Genomic DNA, 20793 nt, shown 5'->3' with positions numbered 1-20793 from the left:
TTCGCCTCGACGGGCAACACTCGGGTCAGTGAATCGGGCTCAACACTCACTTCTCATGAGGCTACAGACAGGTGGCTCTTCACTGTACAGGGCAGTTTGCTGTACACATAAAAAGAAAATAAAAAAACCAGGAGGGAAAATGTGAAGCGCACAAAAAATAAAACAGTCAAAAACCCAAAGTTGTGATAGAAATCTCTTTCCCCGCATCACAGGTTACATCTCGACCCCCCCCCCCCCCGCCAAATCTTTATAAATTAAATTACATCACCTCAACGAATACATTGCTACAAGCCTAAATGTCATAAACTTGGCTCTTATTTTGTTATCTTCTCCAAACAGAGATCCTGGTAGGCAGACGCTAACGTGTGGGGGGGGAGGGGTCCGTTGGATGCAGTTGGGTCAACACCACAGGTCCGACCAATGAGTCCGACCTGAATCTTCAAGAAATTGCTACTCAGATCCGCTCAGTAACCATATGACCACTTCTGTTGTTTTTCGCTTGAAATTAAAAGGGACTTTGGTGCCGTGTTTAGCCGATTGTTACATTCTTCTTGAAGTTGATCAATGACACTTCTTGGAATTTGTTTCAGAAGCCAGAGTACAGGGGGATGAATGTTCGGTGCTCTCCTGTTCGAGGTGCGTCCCGACAGAGCTGCATGAAATATGAAACTCGGCACATGTAGGCATGTAGCTGCAGCAGATCAATAGAGTGTAACAAAAAGTTTAGTAACAGCCAAGTTATCGTCCAAACTGAACCAGAAAGAAAGGCGTTTCTTTTTAATGGCTCAATCAATATCAATACATGTTTTTGCTTTTTATGACTCCAAACACCTCGTATGTGTAATTGTACGCCTTGAAAATACTGTCTTGACTACAGGTAAATATTGAAGAGCTGTGCAGGCAGTGACCTAAGCAGCTCTGTGGGGGGGGAGCTAATGAAACATTGGTCGGATTTCGGTCAGCGTCGCGGGAAAAGAGAGGAACTTAGGATTCAGGTAAAACTGGAAAGCTCTTTTTTAAAAAAAGTAAAATTTGAGTACAGAACTGAGATGCTCACTGGGGGGGATTTTTCCTGCCTACCACTACGTAACACACCTTTAAAATGCGGAGATAACAGGGAGAGAATGTGAAAGCATTTTGCGACATCTTTGTAGGGAAAAACAGCTACAGAATGGGAGGGTGTCTGTCAAACACACCAAAGGCTAGATATCCATAAAAATCCTTGTTTAGTAGTAATAATAATAATAATAATAAAAAAATCAACTTGTTTAAATATGAATATTATAAGTCTGCTTTCTCATGGTTAGGAAATCAAATATAGTCTTTGTGGGGTGGGGTGGGTGTGGGGGGTTAAAGGAGGGAGAGGGATGGGGAGCCCTCCCATCACTACAACTCCATGTCCTGGGCCTCGTCTTCTGAGAAATCGGACATGGAGCTTTCGGATGAAGAGTCGCCTGCCCCGTCTTCCTGCTCCTTCAGAGCCTCCTCTGTTGCATATTTCTGGATGTACTCTGTGGAAGGAGAGAGGCAGAGAGGAGACAGAAGGAGAGCAGGGTCAGACAGCAACAACTGGAAACCAAAGATCAGTATGTTATATTGTTGGACATAGTGTGCCCATAGAGGGATGTGGGATCTACATGAGGCTGAACCTTTGATTTTCTGCTTGTACTCCTCTGGCCGGTGAAGGTACATGGCAGCCGCATCTCCGTTCAGGGGGTCGATGGGGTTGGGGTAGGCCAGGAGCTGGGGCAAGAACGACTCGAAGATGTTGGTCAGATCTGTGGAAGCAGACGAAATGATATCCCAACTGACACAATATAATCTGGCATTTTTTGGCAAATACTACCAGGCTTCTTCCAAATGTTATTAATCTGAAGACACATTACAGAGAAATGCACACCCAGCATTTTGGCAGTTATATGTCAAATAGAAATCTGCCATCTCCTATAATTGGCCACAGGAATGCTCACAATCTATTTATACACACATCAGTCAGAAGTAATAACACAGACAAGTCGTATGATGTATATATTATGGGCACTCCTCAGCCCAGTAGCCTCACTAAAGGTACCGGCACACTAATCCTTTTCCCTCTCTGCTGTCAGGCCTCAGCTTTCTCTCTGAGGCCTGGTAGAAAACATGTGATTCCTGTCTCATCTCCTAGGGGTCACTGTTGGGTCCAGGAGATGAAATAAACATATGTTTTCCTACAGTCTGTTGAGCAGCATTATCATGTTTACACGATTCAATCAGTTTCCTTTGTTCTCTCTCCTTTTGCTGGAAGTCAGTACACACAATGTTTGCTTGATTGGCCAACTCTTTCACTGTTTGTCCAGTCTGATTGTATTTAAATCACTCAACACAATAAAATGTGCAGAATTTTACACACGTTCGTACAAAGGCAAAATATCACACATGAGATCCTTGTGAAGAACGTAGGACTCGATTATAAAAGAACAGAACAAGCTGCGTCATTTGTTAATAATCACATGAGAACACCTGAACCTTCATTTTGAATCATGATACTCAAACTGGATCAAATTGGATCAACACTCTGTTCTGAGCCACACGGATCATCACTGAACACAAATAGTGAGAGATGCTCAAACATCTGCTGGGGATATTATAGTTAAGTCATTTATATTGCTCAGCAGCTATCTTAGCCCCGTGGAGCAACTGTAATGAGAAATTAATTGGGAAATTTAGAGGGAGAAGGGCAGAGAGATTATGCTGTGACAGTGAGAAGAGCAACTGGGTGAGAAAATGTTAAGTGCAATCGCTGCCATCGCTGAGAGTTTGTGGGCATGTCGCTCACAGCTGACAGGCAGTAAATCCGCCCTGTCGAAGGTGAATGTTTTCTGACCTTGCTGGGTGAGGGTATTACCTCATTAGTGCTCTCTTCTCCGTAAACAGATTAGGGCCAATTGTGCACCAGTGCCTAATGTTCCCACTCTTGGGCATTAGGGGCCGGCAGTCACCTTTTTGGTTCTGATGGCATCGGGTCAACATCTCCGCAAATAATCCCACGCCCCAGTGAGGAAACCTAATATGAACACATACGCAGCGGGGGCCACTCACCATAAAGGGCTGTCCATGTCTGGTTGATGACATCTAAGCACACTGTCCCTGACCTGGGAAACGGAGAGGAAAACAAGAGTTACAGGGGTCAGGCCCAGAGGGAGCTGAGCTGGAATCTATGTGTCTCTGCTCAGGGCACAGGATCATCTTACAGCCATTTTTCAATAAACTGAGTTCTTTAACTGCAAAACAAGACTTGTTCACTTTCAAAAGTGGCTAAAATTTGAGGACAAAACCAGGTTTGTCCTTCCCGCTGTTACAATCCCATAATAAAGAGTGGGGTAGTCGACTGTACAATTCGTGTGGTACAAATTGTTAAAGAAAAAAGTTCTCAGTCGTTTCCTGTTTATAAGTACAACACAGAGTTTGTTGTTTTCGTGAGGGCAGAACGTCTCCTTTAGGAAGGAGGCACAGGTTCAGCCTGTCAGTCCTCACAGAGACGCACCCACCTTCATGTATCCTTCAAGGGATCTGGCCACTAAGCAGTGGATTAATGGAGCCACAGAAACAAAGTGCTTAGCCTAGTTAAATATTTGTGTGATTTGCTGCTGTTAGCTGACGGTGCCAAGATCCAGTGGCTCGTTCAAAAGTCAGAGTGTAGCACAAAACGCTAGTTAATCTTTTTAATATCGTAGTGGCGTGAAAGATTTAAATATGAAGAAGAAATGCAGAAAACATCAAGTAATATCCACAAACTCAACAAATGCTTTGGTTACAATGCCCAAATGTTTACAACAAGAAAATACAATGATACAATAAAGTGGATAACACAAGGTCTTTAAATAAATGCTTATGACCAATAACCCAATAGTTGTTGTAAGTAAATAGCTTGAAAATATGATTTTATAACTTGATTTCACTTACGCTTCGTCAATGTTGGGATGAAAAATCTTGTTCATGAATCCTGTAAAAAAACAAAACAAGATAGAGTTGACAAAAATGTAAAAAAAAACGAATGTGGGATCTTACAATGCCTCGTACAACACTGGAGTTCCTACCTATTGATGGTGATTTAAAAGGGTATTTGTCGGGAAGATCTACTCGCACCTTCCACACACCTCCCTCGTACGGCGCTGAACATGAGGGGGGGAGGGGGGGGACACAAAGAAGAGAACAACGTTGACTAGAGGCTCCGCTGAACCTCATTTCCCATCCTTCATGCTCTCCTGCAGATCTAGACACTGCAGGTTTATATCAATGTTCTCCTCTGCTCAAACACAACAGGGAAAGGGGCCGCTGGAGAAACGAGCTGTGCCACTTCTCTCTGCCACTTTATTTTATTTTATGCAGTAACATTTTTCCGCCCGGGAGACTTCTTTACCTCCAAATCACTTCACAGAATAAACCAACATCAAAGCGGAGGAGAATGAGGTTGTGATTGAGTGTGCGGTGCTCTCCCAGAATAGCTGTGTGTAACAGGACCCTCTGTGAGCGCCCCACCAGAACCGAGCGACACACAGATGAGTGGAAACACGCTCGGTGAGGATGGATGGCAGAGATCATGTGCCTACACGCGACACTGCCATATCAATTGGCAGAGTTTGGAGGAACCATAAACAGGGTCAAACACCCACTTCCTCTCTTTATTGGTGAGTAAGTGGCAGTGGTTTCAGTACGACAGATGCTGCGAACAGCAGGCGAAGGAAGTGTTTCTGCAGATGAGGCCGCTCTCATCGTCCAAATTCCCCCTCAAGCCCGACTCCTCGCTGTTTTACACTTTGTGGCCTCGGTCCCGGTTTCAGTCCTGGCCTGGGACGAACCTCTAACAGGAGCATGACTGACGTAGAGGACACTCAAACAACTGGTTTTTCATTTGTGTGAATTATCTTGGAACATGGAAGATAACATATCAGATTTCTGGGACATATTAATTAGCCAAAGAAAGTTTAAAGTGTGAATTGGGAAACTTTTTTAATGTGACAGGACCAAAAAATCAAATTTTTTATCAAATTGAAAAAAAGTAATACTCACTTCCTTGTGGTCCGAAAAACTTCACTACAAATTCATTGAGTCCACTGAGGATGGTGACTTCATGCTTGCTCTCGATGCTGTAAAGGCCGTTAAGGACAACAACAGCCACATGTGACCTCACACACATAAACAAACACGAGCCGAGGGATCACAATGATGAACAGCTCTCGAATAATACTCAGGGTCACTCGCAATTTGGCCTCTCTACAATGTTAATTCAGCTGCGGGTGTTTCCAGTCTAATGCATCATCACATGCTTTGTTACAGCGAAGACAAAGACGTTAACAGAGTCCGACGTTTCTCCTCTTTGCTACCCGACATCGTTCTCTCCTAGCGTACAGAGTTATGAAGACTAAAGAGAGAAATGATGGCTTTTGACACACAATGAAAAACAAATCAATGCATGAAAATTACACTTGGGTTCCATTCTGATCCCTGGTCCTGGAGACATCCTTTCAACGACAATCAATAACTGCGTGCCAATCAGTCATTGTGCATGCTGAATATATACAACAGACTGAACATGAACAAACTAGAGTCCCTCAAATATGGATGTCTGGGGTCTGAAAAAAAAGGTACCGATATATCGGCCAATATATATGAAAATGTTAAAAAGTATGGGTCAATGATTCCTAAGATGTTGTTGACAAAACCTTATAACAAAGACATGTAATCGAGGCTTGATATTTTACAGTTAAACCATAAACTTTACTATAAATAACTATTAAGTATAAGACAAGACCAAATATATAGAGCAGGAATTGGGAAAATAAAAACATTTCTACATAGTTTATTCTGTGAAATAAAAGGCAAACACAAATGCCGATTCTGATACGTCTGTGAAAATGCTCATATCAACCAATCGATAAGTTGGGCTGGGCTCTAACACAAACGGAGGCGCACACACACAGGTCACAATAGGTTGGCCAGTGGATCATATTCACTCATTCCTCATAACCACGCAGGCCTGTCTCCACCTGTCAGTCGCTAATAGCTCAGCTGGACATAAAGCACAAGCCCTGACAGAGCAACACAGTACAGATTGTACCGGTTTATGTTACCACCCACACTGGAAACAAACCTGATATATAGAACAACGCTGCTTTGTCTCTAAAAACTATTTTCACTTTGGTTTTTAGACTTTATATAGTCGCTGTGTAAGGCTTTGTTGAGTTTGAACACAGTACCTGTACAGTTATTCCTATTGCTATTATAATGTAAATAACGACTTGACAAGAGGAATTTAACTTGTTCTTTTAGTTTGACGTTACCGATCTTCCAAACACTGCATGGTTGAGATTTAGAGAAACTTCATTTAGCCAGGAGAGATGTTTTCCAGCAGAGGAAACAGTCACAGTCTTTTCCTCTATAGACATAATTACAATAAAAACAAACCACAAAGAATGTGCGCTTAGTTCTCTTCAGTGTATCATATACCAAATCCCACATTACAGCTGGGTGGAAATTATATATGCTCGCTATGATCATTTTTGATTTCCCACTATTAACACAAAGTCATCACAGAGAAATGATTTCACTTTCAAGTGAGCAGAGGGAAGAGGTAGAGGAAATTAAGCTGAATCAGAGAGACTTGGGGAGATGATAAACGGCTGTAAAATGAGTGAGAGAGCGTCAGAGCACATTAGAGACAGAAGGTACAAGAGATGGGATGAAAATCAGTTTTCCAATGCCTGCACAGCAGCAGATGGCTTGTCAATCCTGATTGAGTGTGTATCCCATTAGCAGTAGCACTGACCCCCAAAGGGTTAAATCAAACTTGAGGTTATTTTAAGCTCTGGTTGAGTCTGCAAGAGACTGAATCCCCGACTTCAGCAGGGAAATGTGTCATTGTCAGAGAGATGAGGAACCTGTCTGTTCGGACTCGTGCTGGAGGAGCCACTCTGAGGCTGTCTGAAGCAAAGTCTGAGGCAGCATGAACAACTGCTAACATCATATATAAAATATAATCCAAAGCATGTTAGCAAAACAAGAACTAAGCAGTTTCTTAAATATATGCTCCTCCTTTGTGCATTAGTTTTACATTCTGCAGCTCTCCCACTTCTGCCCTTCACGTAAGGGCATCTATGAATGCACCCACCCAGTGGTGAAACCAGTGGTGTGTGAGGCAATGTGTGCACGACCAGGAGTGGGGGCAGTGATGCAGAGAAGGGGGATGGTATGGACTGTGTCTGTGGTATGTTATGGAGGATAGCAATGTCGCAGGGTGGGTATAAACTATTAATGGGGTTGAATCAACATTGATTATGCTGCACTGGCACAACAGAAGCCAGGGAGGAGCTGACCTGTCTATGCAAAATGAGATTTTAACAGTCACCTTATGGATGTTTAGTTTAAGGATGAGAGATTTACAGGACGCAGTGATAGTAGAATGAGGTCTACAATTAACAAGCAAGCAAAAGTGAAAAGGTCAAGGTCTTAGAGGTGTGTGAATATATATATGTATAATATAGTAGCTCATGCTGCAGCAACTGACTTCTCACATACTGTTAAACTCACAGGACGATGTTAACAAAGTTCACACACACAAGTCTCTTAAAGGGACATTTAAGTGTCGTCTTAAGTCACAAATATTAATGCCCACTTTCTGTGGCTGGACTGAGCACCTTCCAACTCCCTCCTCCATCGCAAACACAATCACCAACCAAACCTGCTGCCTTCACAAAAACCTGTGGGCGATTCATATTAATGTAGGTGGGGTATTCTCGTGTTTTGCCTGGAGAAAAACCATTGCAGCAACATACACACACGCACACATGCATTACTCATACAATGGTTATCTTGAGCAACAATCTCTGGCTTTGAGGTCAACACTCACAGAGGGGCCAGAGGCTTCAAGCACTCTTTCCTTCCACCTTATAAACAACTACAAGTCACTGTCAACACCAGGTATCTCTTAAATTAAGTAGTTTAGCAGGTCTGTTAGATCAGTTCCTGGCCAGACAGGAAGATGGAGGAATACAGTTCAGACCAATAACCTATGCATTTTTTGGCAGATTTGAATGAATGTGACATTGCATTCTAACAAAGGAAGGCAAACTGGTTTCAGCTCAAGAGATGACACGAAAGGAAGACAGCAACTGGGTTATACAGGGATGTTTACATCTTATAGTCCATATTTCAATGAGTCACCCAACCATGATTCAACAATTTCAACAAATTATAGGTCAGTTACCTTCTTATGACAGTATGTTGATCAAGGTTATATATTTACATCTTCCTCGTTCCAACAGGAACAACTATCTGTCCATCCCCCCACCTTGGATTAGAAAAGATAAGTCATAATCTGTGGATAGCACCAGGTCAATATCCTTTTACACACATATATAATCTGATACACTGGGCCCAATCCGTCATACGCATTCCCTCATTGCGCCATCTCCGACAACCTCGAACGCCGTGAAGTGTAGCAGCAGCACAGTCAGAGTTCATGTCCTTCCACTGCCAGCCTTTCTTCATACATTAACACACTGGCTTGAAAGCCATCAATCACATGTAAAAAACACTGTGATGACAAAAAAGCTCTGAGACAGTTACCAATTAGCCTCCTTACAATGTTACAAAGTTTATCCCAGGACCAAACTCAATGTATTATATTGAATTTGAACTTTATAAAAGCACATTTTAAGGCTTAAGTGCAAAAATATGCAGTAAATAGCATTTCATGGTTGTGGTCTAGACAAGTCTTGTTTTCTTTCTGGTCCATTCAGGCCACAATCCTTGAGTAACCCCAGATCAAAATATCCCATCCAACCGACTGCTGTCTAAGTATGGAAAACAAACATGATGGAGAATCATAAACAGTCCTCTGTCAAATGATGAAAGTGTCAACTACGCTACAATGTTTCTCTCTTTGGAGACAGAAGCTGTTGCTCTGGCAATAGGGAGGTTAGTGCATAACAGATGGGAGACCATGCAGAATTTCCAGTGATTAATGGGAGTGATCAGCGAAGAAGACTTTTATATGCAGGACACAAGAAGCACTGCTTGTGTTTCAGGCTATGGAAGCAAAGCTAAGAAAGACACTTAATTAAAAAGAGGGTATGAAAGGTATAATAACAATATAAAGGGGCAGTAACATGGGAGAAAACAGCATAAGAACATGATAAAGAGAGCTGTTGAAGAATAAAGTAAAAACGAACATGGAGAAACTGATGCCAAAAGGAGGGGCAGAGAAAGAACGTGATGCAGAGATAATGAAAGAAGAGAGCGAATGCTGATCTTGCCTCGCAGGCAGATCTGTGGATGTGAATGACATCATCGCTGTGGACTACAGGCGAATGATGACAATTTTGCCTGAGTTAAGAGTGCAGACACTCAGGCAAAACAAGGGTCTGGGCTGGATAATAATAGTGAAGAGTGGATCCTGTTTCCCAGGTGATTAATGCAAAAAACATGAGCATTATTATAGCAATTATTTTCTGGAAAACTGGTTTGAACGTGGTGATTAAATTAGACTGAAGAGATGTGGGTGCACTAACCTAATCAGGGACAGTCCCTGGTAAAATTGTCACCTGAATAATATTCAGTCTCAGTAATATTACAGGGACATTATTGATAATAAAGAAGAAAATAGAGAAGGACCAAATCTAGAACCCTGTGGAACCCCTTTACTATTAAGTTGCAACTTAAAGACAAATTTACATGTTTACTGTTTTAGCCACAGCAATGTAGGTGTTTTTTAAGCAAGAATGTTTCCTAAAATAACTGTTAACTTTTACGCACAGATTTTGAAAGACACTATGATCACTGCAGAAAGCTTTTGACATACAGTGCTGCACCTGATAACACTTGATTCCCAGTACACGTGACAAACACCTGGCAACCCAACACGCTAATGATGCACAGTTTCTAGCATTAGTTAAGCAATGTAGCTTAGCGTGTCTGCTACAGGCTGAACAGTATAATTAACACCCACAGTGTATATAGCAGGCTTTATCTCCACACTATAAATATACCCATAATATTCAATGGCTATTAATAGCAGTGGGACTCTTATGCCATATCCTGCCACTGGTGAATACATGCTCAGTTTCAGGGAGGTGGAATGGTTTGCAGCACACCTACATTTGGTGAACATGATGCAGACAACAAATAGTCTTTGTTTGTCCTAGAGCGGTTGTATTAAGAACTTCAGTGCATAGGGACAGGATTATGTAAGTACGTCAATTTAGTTCGTTTGAAAAGCAGAATAAAGACGAGAACCTTCACAGGTTCGGAGGTGAAGAACTCTGAGGCCATGACCTTTTCTACCGACGAATGTACAATCAAAGGCCTTGCAGATGAAAGGCAGGAAATATAGCAGCTGTCCTCAGGGTGTAGGCAATGGGGAGGCTTCCTCCACGAGAGACACAACTATAGATTCTAGAATAAAATGCACAGGCTAATATTCATTATATATAAAAGATAAAGAAAGAAAGCTAACTTTAAAGAAAGCAAGCTACATTCGTAACTAAAACAATGGAAAGCAGCCTTGTACAGCTGAAAAACTGAAAACAAAGTCCATACCAGTAGTATAACAAGAAACCCTTCTTCTTCCTCCTCCTCTCTCTGATATGGGGCCTTAATGAAAGCGAGGCAGAGGAAAATTAATTTTTCATGCTTAAGTGTGTAACCGTAAGGAGGTTTGCTCGTCTGCAGTCTCTGCCAGACTAAAGCTCCATCCACACATGTACCCTCGCCCGTACGCAGATGTGTTATTGTCTTCAACTTTATATGTATTAGTGCACTGCACTGAGCCGAGCAGGATTACTGCGTGACCTCCACTACACTCTGCGGCCTGAAAACAGAGGCAGCTAGTGTAGCGCAGCAACCATCCTGCCACAGCAGGCAGAGTGAGTGATAGGCTGGGTGTTGCTGTGAGAGTGTGATTTAATCAGCTCACCACCAAACCAACACCGCTCCCCCTGCAGCCATTACCAGCCAGACCGACTGACCCTCCTCTTTGCTAACTCCCTCTCATACTGAGGCCAACTTTTATCCCCCCCATCTGTTTACTTTCTTTTATTACTCATTAAGTCCAACTCTCACTACTTAATATTAATGGATATTTGGTGCCTTACTGGAGCCTTTCAACCACTAAAAAACACCTAACACCAGTTCACTGTGTCTGTAAATAAAAAACCCTGTGAATACAGCTGAGTAAAAGGGAGCGAAAAGGAGAATGAAGACACAAGAAGGCAGCAGCTTCCTTTCAGCCACGCTCCAGATGGTGCTACACAAAATTTTAATTTACAATACTCATGTTATTACAATGAGTCTGAGCAAATTTCTAAAAAGGAGATTAAATATGTTTGCATCTTTTCTTGCCTGACTTTAAAAGGATGGTGCAATACGCTGCACTGGACTCTAATGAGAGAAACTAATGCTATGCATACTGCCAGTTATTCATGGTCCCAAATCTGATTTAGACAAGCTCTGCAGTAACCTTAGCCCACTTCCCCCCACTGTCAATGTATGGCCTGTTATGGCCCTCCTCTCCTCTCTCCATTGAGACGATGGCGTCCTGGCCGGCTCCGATAAGCTGGAGAGGTGCACTAGTATGATAATAACAGCCCTCTGGTCATACCAGCTGCTTTCACTTTTCCAGATACAGGCGATGCAGCTATGAAGACCTGAGCACGTTTACATAGCTTGAGGGGTCTTCATTACCTGCACTACAACATACTTGTAAACACATGCGATTGTTATTTGTGAAACCAAAACAGATGAATAAGCCACAAGGAGGGATCGTATCCTTCGAATACCTGACTAGAATAGTTGTGATAACGTGTACTGAGTAGAACTACATAGAAGATATTAAAATACCCACAATCAGAATTTTACTTCATCTTATTTCTAATATACAACATCAATATTATTGATATTTAACAGGTAATTAGTTACAAATCTGTGAAAAATTCATCCTATGACTAACCCTGAAAAAAAACTATCCCTGTCATCTTCATATTCATTTTCTACTATGACAACCACTGGCACACAAATAAATAAACTTGCCTGGTTAAACACAATTAAGTATTTTGTTCAGATCCTTTAAAAGTTCCTATGTTGTCATATGTTGTCTGTGGCACTGGGCTGTTAATGGTTCCAATTTCCACAGTGTGTCACTTTTACAGGAATTGTTGTGGTTACTAATAACAACTGTGTCAGTAACATGGAAGGAAGGTGTTAGTTTCCGCCTTATCTGCCTTTGAAAGACTAAAATATGCAAAATAATTACCATGTTCAGTTTTAACTTCAAGGCTACAATTTGGACAGCATTCTCCTTTAATGTACTGACACATACTTCAAAATGTTGAATCTAAATAATCTTTTCAACAACATAAAAATCTTAAAAACTGTCCGTTCTGGAAGCATTCAGCTCCTTCTGATGTATTAAGTGTTTGTATACTGATGGACCGCTCAGTGCCAGCGGCCTGTGCTAAAGAAAAACTTGCAGCCTGTTTTACATATCAATAGGCATATGGCCCCAAATGCCTGACTCACTAAAATCCACATGTAAATGTCTAGTAGCTCTTAGGCGCTGCACTCACTAGATGTTGGATGGGAACTAAATTAACTACAAGTCCCCTAGTTCCATTTCTGCTCTGAAAATGTGTGGTGGACATCTACAGATTAAAGGATAAGGTGTCTAACAGTAATTTGTATTTGTATATGTCGAACGGTAGGTGTTGTTATATTACACCTTATCTCAATTATAAGTGACCAAAACTCTACATTAACTCACCCCTGAGGATTAATTTCAATAACAGGTTTCAAAATTTGCATGATTCCTAAAGCTGCATAGCCAAACCCCAAATTTTTTCATTTTGCATAACGCACATTTAGTGACACAAAATAAAAAGGCCCACTTTTGAAAAATCAACCTCTAAAAAACCCAGCTCAAAGCTCAACAGTCAACCCAAACATCATGATCAAAGCAGAGCCATGCAGATTTCCCATGGATAGACGATGCTAGCTGATAGCTACCTCCCTGTGTGAGAGCTGGGGCAGCACAGCACTGCACAGGCTCAGCTCTTTGTCTTCTCTGGTGAGGGATGAGAGCCCACCCACTGCAATCAAACGTGAATCCTTCAGCTGCTTCTGTTCTCAGCCCTTTGCTAAATCAACAGTCTATTTACAGCAATGTCGGCAGAGTCTCCTTGTGCGTGCATGTGCCGGAGCTGCGTGCATGTGCACACAAATGAAATGACCATTAATGATCACAAAAACTGAGCCAGGAGAAACAATGACCTGAATCTGAGGCATCTGTCTAATGAGCAAATCTAACAGACAAGATTTGCAGTCTGTTGTGAAGACACAAAAAGATCCTTCAATTTCAACAGTGCCATGTTGAGAAAGCTGCAGAAAAACCTGAATTTCAGCATGGTGAAAGACGGACAGCTAATTTTATCACCTTGATACACATGAGACACTGGCAGAAAACCAAATACAGTGGAGTAAAGGGTGTGGGTATTGCAGGTTACGCTTTTGATAAAGCTGGTTTGCTTCACAGCCTAAACAAAAGGATAATACAATTTTAAACCATCAAAATTCAGTGTCTCTGGCCCACACAAATAAACGTGCTCGTCACTGTTTCGATTTAAAGCAGCAATGGACGAGCGCGGCAGAAGCAGGCTGAGCTCCCCGGTGCCAGAAAAAAAAAAAGCATGCGGAACAAAGAGAGGAACTTCAGTCCATCTGTTTTTCTAAGGGAACTCAGCCATGCGTGTGGGGAGCTCCACTGTTTGTACTGTGGGATTAACAGTGAGGGCCTCAAACTCCTACTGTCAGGGATGCCCTGCTCCTGGACCCCCGAAACAGGACTGTCAATCAAGGTGGGGGCACCCCCATGAAAAGAAGGGGCCTCATCGGCTATTGAGTAGGCTACCTAATGTTCACTCATGAAGAAATGAACGAGGAAAACGAGCAGGAGCTTCCCTTGGGGCTGGAGGATGTGGTGTATTCTACCTGCACGGATGCAGACAGACGCATACATACGCTCAGCAATCACACAAAATGAGGACCAGCTAAAGAAAAGCAGAGATGGGTCTATTTTTAAGGTTTCAGCCTGACAAAAATACACAAGACAAAAACAGGGGCTTCACCTCGACATTGTAAGATATGAAGTTAGAAGTATTAAAAAGCTAGAAAAATTCGGAGTATGCCAAAGCTTTTTTACAGCAAATGACTTGGCTGGAGAAGAAAAACATTTTTTCCTACAATTACATTCTTTTCATGACTTTTCCACAAGCACCCAGCCCAAGAACCACAACATATAAATCTTTTGACGTACACTGTATTTCACTGTATACAAAACAAGGCCATTCGAATTGAGGGCATTACATTTTTAGCGTCTTCGTCTGTGTTTGAGGTTCTTTCTACAGATTATATATGAACTTTGAGAACATGGCTGAGGTAAAAATCCCATCTCCAGACAAACTGTAGACTATTTTTCAAACAACATACAATTTGACTGACTCAAATTATATCTGTTTTATGTTTTTCTTGGCCAGATCTAGTTAAACCTACTATACCTGTTTGCTCTCAGTATAAATGGTTCGGGGGGGTTTTAAATTTGCTGTAATTGTCTCTGCCTTTTTATCCACTACTGTAAAGTAGTTATTACACAATTACAACAAAGCGTGTAGTTAGCTTTACGCAGCTGCATCACCTAACCAGAGCTTTCCTGACTCTTGTCATGGGTTCATCATTCTGCTGTTCATTTGATTTATCCCTCAGTGTGGCATGTGACATAGAGCTGCTGGCTCCTTCACTACAGTGGCACTGCTCCGTGTTGGTTCGGACCAGCAATACAGCGCTAGGTGCAGATTAGCCAGCTGCGACTGTAGGACACTGTCTGACAAAGCAGCAGGAGGTGGAGGTCTGAGGGGGCTCCTGCTAACGGGGAAACACAAAAGACTGTGCTGCTTATGCTATCCGGATGTCATCTTACAGTGGGTACAATGGGGCTTGAACACCGAGCAGAGAGGAGAGAAAGCTCAGGATTGGTATTCTACTCCGGGAAGGTGGAGGGATGTGGGGGAGGACATTTGGAAAAAGAAAAGAAAAAAAACAGGGAAGTTGTGCACACTGCCCCTATAAGCCTATCCCTTTTGTAGACAACTGAAGGAATGAAATCCAAGTACTGAGCAGTCCATTCATGGAGAAGTGAGATCCTAAAAAATTGGTGAAAGATAAAGCACTGAGATGACAAATAACATACATGTATCATCTGATTATTCTGATTTGGGGCAAGATGATGACGACCCATATATATTGGAATCAATGCCATGTATCATGATGGATACCTGCCACAACAATATCACCACACTCTTGGATATAATTCACTGGTGGCCATACGTCATAGAACTATCCAGTCCCTTCTGGAACAAACTGAAAAGTTCTCTTGGAATGGAATTCATATACGAAAGATACACACCTCAAATAATCAGGCCCATGAAACATGGAAATTTCAAGATAACAATGGCCTTCACTGAGGATAAGTAGTAGTTTCAAAGATCTGAACAAAATGAGGTCTACCTGTGGACGTTCTTTGTATTATTCCTGATTTATACAAACCGCTGTACCGCAGATAACCCCACACATTTCCTTTTCTGGTTCACTCATTGCATTTAAATCCATATAGGCCATACACCACAAGAGCCTGTGTTAGCGCTCACTATAGGCAGAATCCTTTGTAATCTACCTGTGCTCAAATTCCTGCAGCTTACAGCGTGAAAGCATTTGTAAAGCGAGTAGACCAATGATGAATAAATGCAAATAATAGCACAACTACCTACACAGTAGGTGCAGTCAGCCCCACACAATAAGCTGAATCTAAAGCTCTTTTTAGAACGGACCCACTCTGCTAAGACTCTTTTTCAAAAGCGCCATGTTCCAAAAATGAAAGCAACATGTCTGAAAGCGAGACTGAATAGCCAGTGGTCAGAAGTTATGCAGGTCACTGGAGAAAAACTCTAATGTCAGGTTTGGGAATACAGCCTGGCAAATACTGGACAAAAAGCAAGTTGTTTCAGGGCCACTCAATGCAAGTTGTGAAGCGGGCTGAAAGAGTAAGGAAAATGGAGAAAAAATTATTGTGAAGTCACTGTGAACCAAGTCTTGTATCTTTCCCATGACAATTTCATCAAATAATACAAACAGTTCAGGCTACTGGCAACACAAATGCAATGCAAACACAAAGGCTGTACATTTGGTGCTAAAAGCAGGCTGCCATTCATCTGTCTGGCTTAGGTCAAAGCTTAAACCCAGTAAAACAACATGCTTAGGTCATTCTGACATTCATTTTCATGAATTCCCTGATGGTCCCCGCTCCAGATTCTCAGCTCTCCGGTGGCCACAGCAAATTAATGCTGAGGGCTCTCAGTGTCAGTACATTAGAAAGAAGAGGCTCCTGCCTAAAAGGTAGTGTGAGTTTCAGGTTCTGGTTACAGCAGAGGGAGACACAGGCCTAAGGAGCACAGAGAGGAGGTTGTTACTGCTAGTTCTGCTCTGGGGACACAAACAGAAGGAAGGAACTGGTGCCCATACCAGTCCCCGCTCCAGCCCTACAAGAAAGCCTAGTCAGCAGTGAACCGATGTGCTACGTGAGTCAGTAAAAATCTCCATTTGCATACCTACTTTTAAACACTACAGCTGGTGGGGTATTTTGTCAACATTTGCTACCCAATGCTGACCCAGGGTATCCTAAAAACACTCAGGTCATTGTATGGATTCAAGCAGGTGGCTTTCAGCAAACCTGCTCGTGCCTGTCAGTCAAGTAGATCAAGAAAGAGAGGGCGAGTACCATAGACACTGCATGGCTCTGTGTGAGTCTGAGTGCTGCAATTCTTAAAAGCCCTTGCTCCGTCTGCTTCAACACTCACAGCTCATAGCCGACACATAGGCAGAGTCGAGTTGGGAGAGAAGAAACTTGCTCAAACTAGCTCTCTTGTTAGCTAGCAGATGTAACAAAGAGCCTTAGGCAACAAGCCAAAATAACAAGAAAACTTGAGTTAAAAAAGAACATGCTACAGCTGCCTCTTTGATGTGAATTCACATATTGCAGACATATGCAGTTGCAAAATGTATGGGCTGGTGACATTCTGACTCGTATCTGGTGGCATGAGGCAGGATGTATTATGAAATGCAGAATTAGTGTTGCATAAGTCAGAAATAAGAAGTGTGTATGTAAAAAATAACTTGTGAATACACTTGTTCTTCAATACAATCCTAAACTTTAACAAGAACTCTTAAACTTTTCATTCGTAACGATGGTGTTAACAAAGTTGGGACGTCCTTACCCTTGTGTTTGATTTGTTTTGACCAGCTCAGTTCTAGCCCCATATTTGACTAAGCTTTACTGCCATCCCATCAGCTGTTCTAAGTCCCTCCTCTTGAGTTTCCGGCTAGTAACAGGCCACCCAATCCCTAAGCTGGTTCCCACTGTGCTGGGACAAAAACACAACTACCTGTTCATTCTGTTCTTTAACAAAAAAAACACTGCCTGTGCTGGAAATGTGTAGTTGGGGTTTATTTTGAGAGTCTCCCCCTCTGTCAGGCCCCAAGTGACACAAATGAGCAGGGTCAAAGTAAACACTGTGACAACGACAGCACACTGGATGTTGCCCAAAAGTTCAAGCATTTCACAGTGAAAACAAAAGACAACGTGACACCAGCTGTCACCCTTCACTCCCCACTCCCACCAGTCCTGGACCGACACATCACAACCAGTGTTTCCAACTGGTGCAAGTTCCACAGACACTGAAGTACAGTGAGAGACACACAGATCAGGTGGCCATTTTGATGTTGAAATTAACCAGCTCAGCAGCGTCACAAGGCAGCACACTTCCAAGTGGCAGATGCAATAACACAACCTCGAAAAAAAACCTGAGCTAAGCGAAGCTAACGGGATCCAGACGTGCACACACACACACATGCTGCAACGAGGCCAATGTCTATTCTTCCTTTTGCCAGAGAGGAACAAAAGACAGCAGCGTATCCAGTTGACGTTATGTAAACAAGCTCCTGTGTTAACGTGTAAAAACAAACAAAAAAAGGCCAGTGTGACTCACAACTCCCCTGACACACAACAGGCTGGACAAAGAAAGCAAAGTGACATGATGACCAGCCCACCGCTGCCAGATCTACTGGAGGGATGGGAGAGGACATCCTGGGAGGAGAAGCAGGACAATGTTCGTCACAATATACACAAGGAGCTCATCAGATAACGTTAGAAAGAAACACACACACACACACACACACACACACACACACACACACACACACACACACACACACACACACACACACACACACACACACACACACACACACACACACACACACACACACACACACACACACACACACACACACACACACACACACACACACACACACACACACACACACACACACAGTACTGGGATTCAAATACCCCAAAAAGAAATGGAAGGACACTGGACCGATGAGCTAACACAACTGTCCCGTGGAGGGACTCGCAGGGACAGACATAGCTAACACTTGGCTTTGCTAGCAAAAAAAACGTTGTTTACACAAAAACACCAGTCATTCACAACGAGAGCCCCATCTTCTCTGGGCTGTGGAGACAAAACAAGCGGGGTCGACACACAGTGAATCAGCCCGCCACACAACACAACACACACATGCAGGGTTTAGTTGAGCGGACAGCCACCGAGATGTTGTCTATGCTCAGAAAGGATACAGTTTGACCACATCGGTGTCCATTCGCCTTTTACCCGGACTTGGAGACGACATTTTTGGGGGCTATTTCCACCGCAGAACACCAGCGTAGCGACGTGAAAGCTGGCTCCGAACCCCCCCCTGGTAACGCTAGAGCAGCCCAGCAGAACGGAGACTATCCGGAGGTTAACATTGGCTCGGTAGAAACGTCCACAGCTGTGTGTCTCCTCGGTCCACTGTCCCCCCGTCCTAATGAATAGCTGCTGCTGGACTAACGGTGGACCTATGCTGCTCACTGCCTCTCAACCGTGGTTCTGACAAGCTGGGATCCCTCCGCGACCCGGCGTCACAAGTCTGCGACCACACGTCACCACCCGTGGCCGTGTTTGTAGTTTTGTTTTGGAGCCACTTTCTTTTGCTAAGTTGTTTTTCCAATTTATAGAAACATTCAAAGACTCAAGTAACATCAGCACTAATACAGTTTATTTGTGCTGTTGTATTTAAAAGGATAGTTCACCCACTCTACTTGTTGCAGCCAAATCCAGTAAGTAAATGGTAAAAAAAACTCAAATAAATGCCTCGATACTTCTCATGTGGTGTCATCTAAGAGTCTGGAAGCCCTGACATTCAAATTCAAATCGAAAATGGGTCATTTACACCATGTGTTTAGACTAAATGTCCACTGTTATCCTAAGCCCGGAGCAGAGGACATTTAGAATGAAAACCTGGTGTAGTATGGAGGCATGTTATGTGTTTTATTCTGTTGTTTGTTGTGTTTGAGGAATTGGTCACCAGTTGCTTCAATTGTATTGGATTTGGTCTGTCCCTTTAAGATAAGATGAGATAAAAATGTATTGATCCACATACCAGGGGAAACTCAGCGGCAGGTCAGTCTGAAGTAGACAAGAGGTTAAAAAATATATTTTTAAATGCTGGGGGGCAAAGTATAGTCATCCTGAGACTGTGCATTATTCACACTAATCATGCAGTCCTCTATTAAGAGTTTGTCATTTGTTAAGATAAATAGCTATATCAAAGCGATAGGGATTTGATGTTTGTATAAAAAGTAGTTCATGTTAAAGTCAAGCTTTATTGAGGACAATCCAAAAGACTAGTTGAATATAATCTCACCTTTAAAGGGCTATATACTGGTCCTTCATATGGATATTAAGATAACACTGGTTTTGTTTTCCTCTTATGTGTGTTCACTGTTCACAGCATGTCTGGAGATCATTGTGAACCATTAGTAAAGAGAGTCAGACTATGATTAGCCAAGGATACTACACTGAGTATGTACATTATATACACATCTTTCACTGGAGTGGTTTGTGTAGACATGTTATGAGGTTAAGTGCAGGGGCACAGGATGATTGCAGAGCAAGTAGAAAACTGTCATACATAAATATAGGGACATATTGTGATATGCAGATGACACAAATGTGCAAAACGTTATTTTCCATCATTTCAGATGGTGTTGTAGAGTCTGACGGCTGTTTGAATGAAGGACCTGTGGAATCATTCCTTCATGCACAGTGGGTGGAGCAGTCGGCTGCTGAAAGAGCTGCTCAGGGCCCCCAGAGTGTCACGTAGGGGGTGCGAGGGTGGTGTAGTTCAAAAGGTTTCCCTCATTGCTATGGTGATGGCTCTTTGGATTGGTTTTGATTAGCTGCTCTCCATGAAGAGAGAAGCGATGCAGATATGCACTCAGAAAAGGTCTCACGCCAGCTCACAACCCTCTTGAGGAGCATACTCTCACAGCTGTGCAAACATGGAGGAAACGTTGCTGCACATACATTGAAAAGCTTTTCTTTGGGGCGGTGGAGAAGCATTAAAATAGTTTCTTTCAAATCAGACTGAGGCTCGGTTGAAATTTACATGATGCAAATACCATCTAGCCGTAATTATGTTTTCAAGGACATGACTGAGAATACACCCCGAGAAGTGCTTTGATAAGAGAAGTGTTTTCTAGTGTCCTTGTTATTCTTTCAATTAAGTAAACCTATTATAATGATTTATATAAAAGAGAATTATAAGGAACAT

At 42.5% G+C, this 20793-nt stretch overlaps 1 protein-coding gene across 3 annotated transcripts; it reads right to left on the bottom strand.

Moving 5' to 3' along the window:
• Positions 1-677: 677 nt before the first annotated feature.
• Positions 678-19055, bottom strand: ube2h (ubiquitin-conjugating enzyme E2H (UBC8 homolog, yeast)). Of its 3 annotated transcripts, XM_061081361.1 has the most exons (7): positions 18776-19055; positions 5050-5126; positions 4077-4151; positions 3943-3982; positions 3079-3131; positions 1650-1778; positions 678-1511 (listed from the first exon to the last, which is right to left on the bottom strand). In XM_061081361.1, the coding sequence occupies exons 1-7, from the start codon at positions 18826-18828 to the stop codon at positions 1387-1389; spliced, it is 552 nt and encodes a 183-aa protein (XP_060937344.1). In that variant the 5' UTR covers positions 18829-19055; the 3' UTR covers positions 678-1386. The 3 variants fall into 3 exon arrangements, with proteins under 3 accessions (XP_060937344.1, XP_060937353.1, XP_060937360.1); XM_061081370.1 differs by lacking the exon at positions 4077-4151; XM_061081377.1 differs by lacking the exons at positions 5050-5126; positions 18776-19055 and adding an exon at positions 17352-17383.
• Positions 19056-20793: the final 1738 nt, after the last annotated feature.

This window comes from Limanda limanda, chromosome 1, assembly GCF_963576545.1.
Source record: "Limanda limanda chromosome 1, fLimLim1.1, whole genome shotgun sequence".
Lineage (NCBI taxonomy): Eukaryota > Metazoa > Chordata > Actinopteri > Pleuronectiformes > Pleuronectidae > Limanda > Limanda limanda.
This window is presented reverse-complemented; position numbering and strand designations above follow the sequence as displayed.